This window comes from Phoenix dactylifera, chromosome 9, assembly GCF_051530095.1.
Source record: "Phoenix dactylifera cultivar Ajwa chromosome 9, Ajwa_hap1_PhDact_Kaust_v1.1, whole genome shotgun sequence".
Lineage (NCBI taxonomy): Eukaryota > Viridiplantae > Streptophyta > Magnoliopsida > Arecales > Arecaceae > Phoenix > Phoenix dactylifera.
The window spans coordinates 31001233-31011228 of NC_143198.1; the positions used below are offsets into that span (position 1 = coordinate 31001233).

The 9996-nt window shown below is 40.5% G+C and overlaps 1 protein-coding gene across 2 annotated transcripts; it reads left to right on the forward strand.

The window, feature by feature from the left end:
- The first annotated feature begins 944 nt into the window (after positions 1–944).
- On the forward strand, positions 945–9609 carry LOC103708347 (uncharacterized). Of its 2 annotated transcripts, none has more exons than XM_039131194.3 (4): positions 945–1023; positions 1167–1230; positions 4969–5236; positions 5633–9609. In XM_039131194.3, exons 3-4 carry the CDS (start codon positions 5143–5145, stop codon positions 9196–9198), a joined length of 3660 nt encoding a protein of 1219 aa, XP_038987122.2. In that variant the 5' UTR covers positions 945–1023; positions 1167–1230; positions 4969–5142; the 3' UTR covers positions 9199–9609. The 2 variants fall into 2 exon arrangements, with proteins under 2 accessions (XP_038987122.2, XP_008791453.3); XM_008793231.6 differs by having other exon boundaries at positions 5043–5236.
- The last annotated feature ends 387 nt before the right edge of the window (positions 9610–9996 follow it).

Sequence of the window (9996 nt, forward strand, 5' to 3'; positions counted from 1 at the left end):
GACATGCTTTGGTGGCTGGCATTCGCTTTCCCTTCACATGCAAGCAGCAGGGGATCTGCTAAATTGGTGTCGCTCGTTGGACGACGTTACGTCGATAAACAAAGTAATGTAACATGATCTCAACCGTACCCCATGCTTTTGTCTTCAATCCTCGTAATAATTAACAAACTGCTCCAATACTATTGCATCCGACCGTTGCAGCAGTGGGTCCACGTGAATGAGACGCACTCATCACATGGCCCATCAGCAGTCAACGTGCATTACTGACCGTCCAAGAGTTGTTAGATCTGATGAAATCCAGCGCTGGTGGATTCCTTTGGCACACATCTCTTCTCCCACATCCATTCAGATTTTCGTAACAATTTAGTACCATTTGTCCGCTTAAAATAATTAGAACGCAAGATTCGACGATTACGGACCGTCTGATCAAATCTCAATTGGACCACCGAAGAAATCGTTGGTCTCTCTTTTGATCTCCACGCACACGCTATCTTTTCCCGCCCGGGTCTACCATCGCGGACCACGCCGTACTACCCGATCGTTAGATTACTGACCGTCTGATCAGTCGCTCTCGTCCGTAGTCCTGACGGGGGCCACCGATCGGACGGTTCTCGCGGAGTGGACCCCAACAAGACCAATTGTGGCGGGAAACTGAGCACGCACCGACCTGGCGTGTTTCATGGGGAGACAAGTTAGCCGGGCGCGGTTCCCAACAAAGACACGTTGGGCTAAAGTGGAAAACTCCGTGTCGGTAACCACACCGGTCGTGATGTGATCGCGGAAAAAAGATTCCACGAATCGGGACGGCTCGGCTCGGCGGCTCTGATTCATCGGCTAAGGACAAGCGGCCGGCCACGGACAAAGCCACGAAGGACGAGATGAGGACCGCCTGGAGGCATTCTCGTAAATAATTTAGATATGGGAGGGCGAATGCATTTGATAAGTTCCAAAAATATAACCCCTACTCCGCCCTCCATCCCGTCCGACTCCACTGCGACTCTCATAGCTATTAACGTCGATCAGGTGTGTTTTTTCTTCTTCTTTTTAGTAGCTCCTTTTTTATGGTTCTTTTTTTAGGGTTTTGTTAAATTTTAGAGCTCAATTTTTTTTTTTTTGTTAATCGGGATGGGTTGGAGCTCGTGAGTGATCTGCTTCGTTTGTTTCAGATCTTTTGCCGCTGTTTGTTTTCTCTTCTTGGGTGGGTTTTGGAAGGAGGAGGAAAGATTTCAGGTATGTTTCGATCTTTTTTCGTTTTAGTGTTTTGTTGATGTCAAGAAAGGAGAGATATTGATAGAATCGTTCGTTTTTTATTTGCATGCTATGAATTTTAGCGGGATGTGCTGTGGTTTGTGCTTTGTAGTTCCGTTCCTTTTATTGTTTTTAGATGTGAGTTCAGATGGGAGTTTATGGTGTTTAATCTGAAGGAGACATATTTTCTGTATTGAATTTACATGATTTGAATGAAGGTTGGAGGAGATTAGGTTGAAAGTTGGAAGAAGAGCTTGATGGACCATATTATGGTAGTTTTCTTTGTAAAGAAACGGAGCGGGATGATGATCCCTAAAGGGTGTTTGATTTTTATTTTTTTGAATTTTAGTACAGTAAAGTATATTGCTGTTGTGTAACATGTATTGCTTTTGTGTAATATGTACTTATTTCTAGATGGAAATTTGATGGTAATTATGAGGAATTTGCATGTGGAGTGGGTTGGATCTGCCTGAAGGATTTTCTGGGCCTTACTGATTTTGGGTGGTTTTTGCATTGCATTCAGGCTAGTGTGGTGTGGTTGGACTTGAATTTCAGGCCTATCTTCTCTGTCGCACTGGGCCTGAAACTTGTTAGAAATTTCTTGGAACGAGTTAGAAACAACTTTGCGCACGTGGTTGCCAAAGTTCATTTCTATCAAGTTCGAAGAAAGTTGCAATTAAATATTTACTAGCAATTCATTAAGAGAAAGATTGCCAACTGAGGACATGTTCTCTAAGGCTTGTTAGGGCAGGTTAACCCTAGCCTGCTGGCATCCTAAAGTTTGGATTCTTGTTCCATTATTTTTAGTTACTTGTAGTATTTAATAGGAATTCGAGGAAGAATAAATTTTTGAAAGCAAGCAGAGGTTTTACAATTCATGTTTCCTGCTGGACAGGGACCTTGTGGAAGACTAACATAGAAAACCAACAACAGGAGTCATCTTGATAAAACTTTTCAAGCTATTCGCTACAACGATGGCATCAATCTTATCCTGCTCCAAGCCTCTCCATACGAGTAACATGACTTCCCTTCAGAATCCTCACGAGTGTGTGTAAACCCACATTCATAAACACAAAAACATGCACATGCGTGCGCACACTCGCATAGAGAGAGGAAGAGAGAATCAAAACCAATGGATTTTGTAAAAAAGGGTGAAACCACTTAAACTAGTTGGACCAGGAATCGCCGAACCGACCTGTACCGACATCGGCCCAGGATAGTTCCGCCGCTCATGTTGATTCAACCTCTCCTTTATAAAAACCTGGCTTCTTAAGGCTCTCTTGCGATGGTTCGAGGGTCTTTGACCTCCCCCCTGGTTCAAGAGTAGTTCACTGGTAAGCGGAAATGATGCCATGCTCGCTCTATCAGGCAATATTCATCAAATTGATACTAGAGGGTATACTAACTAGCGACCGGGTCGACATGGTACAGATTCGTACCGTGCCATTTCGGGACATTTTGAACTTTTTTTTTCCAAATTTCAAATTGAAATCAGTAGATTTGCCAAGTTCACCAAAGAAAAGTCGGTATATGGTTTGTCGACTTTAATTCGAAGTTTAAAAATAAAATGTTTTGAAATAGTGGACCACGGTTGCAATCCTCTACTATGATCCCTTTCTCCTTGTTCGATAGATAGAGAGGGAGAAAGAGGGGGAGAGAGACGGAGGGAGGGTGAGAGAGGAAGAAGGAGAGGGTGGGAGGGGGGGCAGCGAGGGAGCGGACCTTCACGAGCGGGGGAGGGTATGGAATTGAGTTGTGAGGAGGGGAGCACGAAATCAAGACATGAGGGGAGGGGAGTCTCGGAACTGAGTTCCGAGGAGGAGAGTGTGGAACCGAGTCGCGAGGGGGAAGGGCAGCGTCGGAACCGAGTCACAAGGAGGGAGAGAGTTTCAAACTGCTTTAAAAAGAGGAACTATGCTGGTCTCCAATCGGTCTAGTTCGATACATCCCAAACCAACCGATTGGGCATGGTTTTGCAGACCTTGCTGATAGGGTTAGGGAGGTACAATAAATGATATGCCTCTCTTCGACTTGGCCGTTATCTACCAGTAGGGTTAGGGAGTCACAGCATAGATGCTCTCTCCCACTCATGGTGGAGATTCGGAAGAGCCATTGAGAGGAGAGTCACCGGTAAGCCTCCCTCCTCTCTCTCTCCTTCCTCTCCTTCCTCTCCCTATTTTTGTATACCCCAGAACGACATCGTATGGATCCGTATTGTGCCAAACCAATCATTGGCCAGTACAACCTCCACTACCGGTTCGGTGAACCGTTGTTGGAACTAACTGAAACATAAACTAGTTGAAACTGATTACAACTCTGAAACTAGGTGTGTTTCAGATTGGTGTTGATAAAAACTTAGAACCTCATATACATGCAACACCTTATCAATGACAGAGCATTTTGTAGTGTAGATCCATGAGCCATCTGGCCCTTAAGACTAAACTAGCTTAGTATGATAGCTACTTTATTAAGTTATCCAGTATTTGCATGGTATCTCAACTTTAACTACAATCATATGCCAATAAAACTTATCAAATAGGCTTTCAAATCTATTGGAGTTGTTCCTCTATGAAGGACAACCATTCTCTTATAGAGTGTACAATTGCTTACATAGTAACCTTATTGCACAATGTAGAGCTTGTCCGACATCAACATTGTGGTACATTATTGCAAAATGTTGGTACAAATAGAATCATCCAAAGGAAAAAGAAACTGACCATCATCAACAATCCTATTGTATCAAATTCTCATTATCCTTTGGATCTAATTTTTAAAGCACCAATGCATAGATGTCCCCCACCAGTATTCTAGAACCTGATCCAATGATTACAGGACATCCTACTTGGTTGGATTATCTTGAATTGTCTGCAATGCAAACAAACAATTTGACACAGATTATGGCTCAAACCATTGGCTTCGACACCTAGAATTATAAAAAATACCAAAAGTTAAGTGACAACAAAGTACAATAAACAAGCTACGTGGTTTGGCAAAATTCTTATATTTATGCCGAGGCTTTCTTAGCCCTGTTATAATACAACACAAGGTACAAAGATTCAAGAAGGAACGAGAGCAGTAAATGATGATATGTATGTCATTCAAGCCCTTAACCATGATGATGATGCCCTAATTGGCCATATATCCAGACCTCCTAGAACTCTACAGTTGAACATAATTTCCTTAAGAAATTCTATGTTTCCTTGCAACCTTTTCTACACTAATACTAAACCTCCTTGTTGTTCTTATTTGGATTTACAGGAGAGCATAAATTTTTCCTCTATGTTCTATCTATAAAAATCTGAGTCGGGGGGTTAATATTTAGTTTTTCGCTCAACAGCTAGCATGTTTTCTTCTTTCTAGGTTTCATAGGCAAACATGCATCTAAAATGTTCAATACCTGCTTATCATGATTTTTACCATGTTAATCTTCTTGCTGCAATTTGTTTTCTAAATGCAAAGCCCGTTAACTATCTCATATGCAGTAAAATTAACATAGGCTTTTAATTGGTCTCTAGTACTGAAAGATGCCGCATATTGTAATAACTGGAAGTCTGGAACTTTTTTGGGCACTATCTACCTGTCTCTGTAGAGTGTCTATGTCCCTGCATTTTATGGTGTAATTAACTGTTCATTTGACCCAGAAAAAGAACCCAATTTCAATGAGTTTTGATCATTTGCTTTATAAGTTAATTTCACTTTCTGACCTAGTTTGTTATGCAGTCTATACTACAGAAGCTGTGCCACTGCTATCATCTGCATGTCCTGGATAAGACTTCTTTTCTTGTATTTTTCAGATTCCTGGTGCATGAGAGCTCAAACACAGACAAGTTAATGGAAATAAGTTTTGCTCAGAGACTACTGTGAGTGGTTCTTACTGAAGCTAGGTTTTTAGGGATGAAGAATAAACACAGATTTGAGAAATTCTTAACTTCCATTTTTGGGACCCACGTTGATCCCGAGAACTCAGAAATGTTGGAGAACAAGAAAGGTACCACTCCTGCATAAACTCTGCATAATTTTTTTTTTAAAAAATCCTGTTCTTGTTGAATTATGTCCTGAGATTTGTCAATACTTTCTACAAATTTGCTTCCATTGATCAAAATGAAGACTGGGTATGTTTCAGCTTGTCTTTTGATTGATCTTTTATACAAATGCAAGTATTGGAGATTTTTTAACAACATTTTAGTTATAATCTATAAGACTGTTGCCTTTATATGTTTATTGCCATATCAGTTTGTTCAGTTTTGACATGCAAACGTATTCCGGTTGTTCTACTGTCTGATAGTGTACATTCGGTTAATCTGGGTTCTTTTCCAGGTCATTACACTTTTTTCCAAAAAAGTAGTGTAAGCAAAACGGATGGTTTCATTTTTCTTTTTTGCAGATATTGAGAAGAATGTGGAGAAAATACTGAAGCTGATAAGTGAGGAGGAGAGTGATGCATCTGCAAATTCATTTGACAAGTCTGAACTAGCTTCTTTTATTAAGGATTTTCACAATGGCTACCAAGCTCTCTATGAACATTATGATCATTTGATTGGGAAGTTAAAGAAGAAAGTTCACCACAAAAGAGGAGACAATGGAAGCTTTTCATTTACCTTCGGTTCCTCTGAATCAGACTCATCAGATTCGGGATCTGAAATATTTTCTCATAAGGAGAGATCAAGCAAGATTCAAGAAGGGGAAGTGGAAGTGCAGATCTCGTTAGAAGATTACCAAACTTTGCAGGAACAGTTGGAGGTTGCAAAAAGGAGAAATAATGAGCTGCAGACTGAAGCTGCCACACTGTTTGCAAAGCTTTCTGAGTTTGAAAGACTCCCAGCTAATTTGGCAGAAAAGGAAGCAGTAATTGAGAAATTAGAGAACAATCTCCAAACAATGGCGGAGAGTGTCAAGCTCTTGCAAGCTGAGAATGGAGATCTTAAGCAAAGATTAGAAATTTTCTCTCAAAAAGAAGTTGACATGAATCAAAGGATAAGAAGTTCTAATGAACAAAATGAAAATCTGATATCAGAAAATGCAAAAGCTTTTAGCAGGCTACATGATGCAGAAGAAACCATAGAAGAATATAGACTTGAAATTGAACAGATGAAAGTTGAGATATCAAAATTGGTATCTCAGAACAGGGAATTGAAGCAAGAAATGGAAGACGAAGCTCATCTGGTGGATGATTTGAATCAGCAATTGAGCAATACAAACAAAGAAAAGGAAGCATTAAGTTCTGAAAGCTTGGTACTTCTGAGCAAGATACAGGAGGCAGAGAAAGCTTTGGCAGACCTCAGAGATGAAGCTGACCAAAACCTGAAATTGACTACCGATAGGCTCTCTTCTGAGAATGAGCACTTGTTGTCCGAGAATGAAAATTTGAAACTTAAGCTGGAGGATTCTCAAAGAAAAGGGGATGAACAGAACCAGAGATTGACAGCTAGTGAAGAAGAGAAGGGGGCTTTGGAATCACAGATTTTAAGGTCGTCATCTCAGATCCAAGAGGCTGAGAATACCATTAAAATTCTGACTGCTGACTCTGAGCTGCTGAAAGATGAGCAAGCAAAATTGCTGAATATCGTTGATGATCTGAACCAGCAATTAAAAACCAAGGAAGAGGAACTTTATGCTTTGCAATTGGAGCATAAGGAAGCTGTGGAAAAGACTCAACAAGCACAGGATAAAGAAGAAATGCTGTTGGTGGAAATAGAGAAAATGAAGAAAGATAGCTCCCAATTGTTGCTTGACTATGACGACCTGAAGCAGGAATTGAAAGCTAGAAACCAGGAAGCATCTGAGTTAAAACAGAGGTTGGAAGCAACAATTGATGAGAAGAATTTGTTGACCACAGAAAATCAAGCACTTTCAAGCAAAATAGAGCAGGCGGAAATCGATTTGAACAATTTCAAAGCTCAGATAGAACAACTAGAATATGATAAATCTCAGTTGCAGGTCAAACTCAGTGACCTGGGTGTTGAACTGGAAGGAGCCCATCTCCAACTGACTGATCTGAACAAAGAACTTGGAGTTGCAGCAGAAGAAATTAATAAACTGACCCTGGAAAATTCAAGGTCTATGAGTGAGTTAAGGCAGGCAGATGCTAACAGTAGGGAAATAGAAAATGAGCTGAAACATTTGAAAGAGGAAAATTTCATACTGCAAGAGAACATAAGCAAGCTGGAGGAGGCTGAGAAGATCATAGACAATTTAAAGGCTGAAGCAGAACAGCTAAGATGTGGTAAATCTCAGTTGCAGATTGAAAGTAAGGAGCTAGAAAATGAGCTGAAACAGTTGAAAGAGGAAAATTTGATACTGCAAGAGCACGTAAGCAAGCTAGAAGAAGCTGAGAAGATCATAGACGATTTAAAGGCTGAAGCAGAACAACTAAGATGTGGTAAATCTCAGTTGCAGATTGAAAGTAAGGAGCTAGAAAATGAGCTGAAGCAGTTGAAAGAGGAAAATTTGATACTGCAAGAGCACGTAAGCAAGCTAGAAGTGGCTGAGAAGATCATAGATGATTTAAAAGCTGAAGCAGAACAACTAAGATGTGGTAAATCTCAGTTGCAAATTGAAATGGACGATCTGAATCTCAAATTGGAAGCAACAAATCTCCAATTGACTGATCTGAACAAAGAAATTGGAGCTGCAGTGGAAGAAAAAAATACATTGGCCTCAAATTTAGAGCAGGCAGAGGCTAATGTTAAGAAACTAGAAAGTGAGCTGCAACAGCTGAGAGAAGAAAATTCCATGCTGCAGCAAAGTAATGAAAATCTGTGCAATCAAAACACTGATCTGGAGAGAAGGCTGGAAGAAACAAGAGCTGAAGTGTTAGCGATCCGGGAGAAGCTTGAAGAAGTAATGAAGGAAGCATCCATCCATGCAAATGAACTTCAAACAGAGCTGGATTTGCTGCACATCCAGCAAAACAGAGGAGAAGAACATATGAGAATTATTAGGGATGGATGCTCAGAAAATCAGATTTTGATGAACAACTTGGAAGACAAGCTAACTAGTAAAATTTCCAATCAGGAAACTATGATGGAAGAGCTGAGCAGTAGCTTCCTTGAATTGCTCAAGGTGTGCAAGCAATTCAAAGATCAGTATCAGGAGTTACATGCGAGGCTTCATAGTGCAGAGACTGTTATCAAAGAGCAGAACAAAGAAATAAGGAATTTGGTGGGGAGTCATAATGAACTCCTAGAAAAACTCTCACTTTCTGAATCAGGAAAGGCAGATGCTGATAAAGAGATTGCAATGTTACAAGGACAAGTTCAAACACTCGAAGTCCAGCTCCGCCTATCAAACCAGAAGCTTAAAATAACTGAAACTGAAAACAAGGAGAGAGAAGAAAAACATAAGAAGATGATGGAAGTGTTGCAGGAGAGATGCACAGAACTTGAAGAACAGAAGCAGACTTCTAGTAAAAAGTTGGATTTCTTGGAGAATAAGCTCATAAGAGTGAAAGTAGAGGTCACCTCTGGGATTTTAGCTCTAGATACAAAACTTGATGAGCTACAGTCTCTCTTTGAGCAGAAACACTGTCAAATCCTAAGTAGATTATCGATTTGTACGGAAGAGCTAAAGACTCTCAAGAATAAGTTGGAGGAGCGGCTTTGTGAAAAGGAAATATTGATAAGAGAGAAACATGAGCTGACGGTGAGATTGAAATACAAGGATGGGATGATCTTGATGTTAAAAGATGAAGCAGGGAGTCTTGAAGCTAAGTTGGCAGAGAAAGAAAAAGACCTGGAGAAATTGATGAGAAATATGGACGAGTCTGAGAAGAAGATGGTGGATCTGGAGAAGAGGGTGAAGGAGAAGGAAGAGGAGGTGCTGGGTAAGAATGATGAGAAGAGGGAGGCCATAAGGCAGCTGTGCTTGTTGATCGAATACCACCGCGAGAAGTGCGACTATCTTTTTCGATACCTCTCCGCGATGCTTAAGAGAAGTGGACGTTCATTGTGAAGTTCTTGTTTTCCCCATCCCTCCTTCATATGATTTTGGATAATCAGTGATACTGTTATTTTCTTTGTTTGTTGGAATGCGCGCATGTTAAAAGAGAATGGAAGCTGTGGTTCAGCTCAGCATAAGATCGTTTAAAAACCTATGTTTGAAAAATGTCAAAGGTTAGTTCATGCATGCTACATCGACTCATATGGTCTGTAAAAGAGAGTGAATGTGATGTGACTGGCATACTGGGGGAAATGGTAGGCCCACTTTCGCCCCAAGAAGCGCACTTTTCTCCAAGATATTCTAGGTATTTCCTTTCAAACTTCAAGAATTCGTTTATTATTGTGCTGTAAAAATATGAGTTCGAGGGACAAAGGATACTCTAGTAGCTTCCTGTAGAGAAATGATAAGACTTTTTAGGCCGCAGGTTACTTTTTCTTCATTAAAATATCTGGTTATGCCAAAAAAAACGAAAAAACAAAAACAGATTGATTCCGTTTTTTTTCTTTGCTGCTTCGTTCAGCATATCTAGAATTCTCCTCGTTCAGCTGTTCAACACAAAACCGAGATTCTTTTTGCTTCATGTTGTTTGATTCTCGGTCCTTTGTCCTCAATTGTTATTGTTTGATTCTCGGTCCTTTATCCTCAATTGGTGTGGTTCGTACATATCTAGCTGTTTGGGTTGCTGCAAGTGGAGGTACTAGTAAAATGTAAGCTATTTTTCCTTTATTTGTGACAACAGCTAGGATGTTTTCAGGGACTCGCCCATAAAAACTGGACAACCTCATGCTGTACTACCTAAAGGCCGGTACA

Bases quoted from the DNA above. Each gene is read 5' to 3' on its own strand.
- LOC103708347 (XM_039131194.3), top strand. From the start codon at position 5,143: ATGAAGAATAAACACAGATTTGAGAAATTCTTAACTTCCATTTTTGGG. The intron at 5,237-5,632 runs GTACCACTCCTG...TCTTTTTTGCAG, and splicing joins AATGTTGGAGAACAAGAAAG to ATATTGAGAAGAATGTGGAG.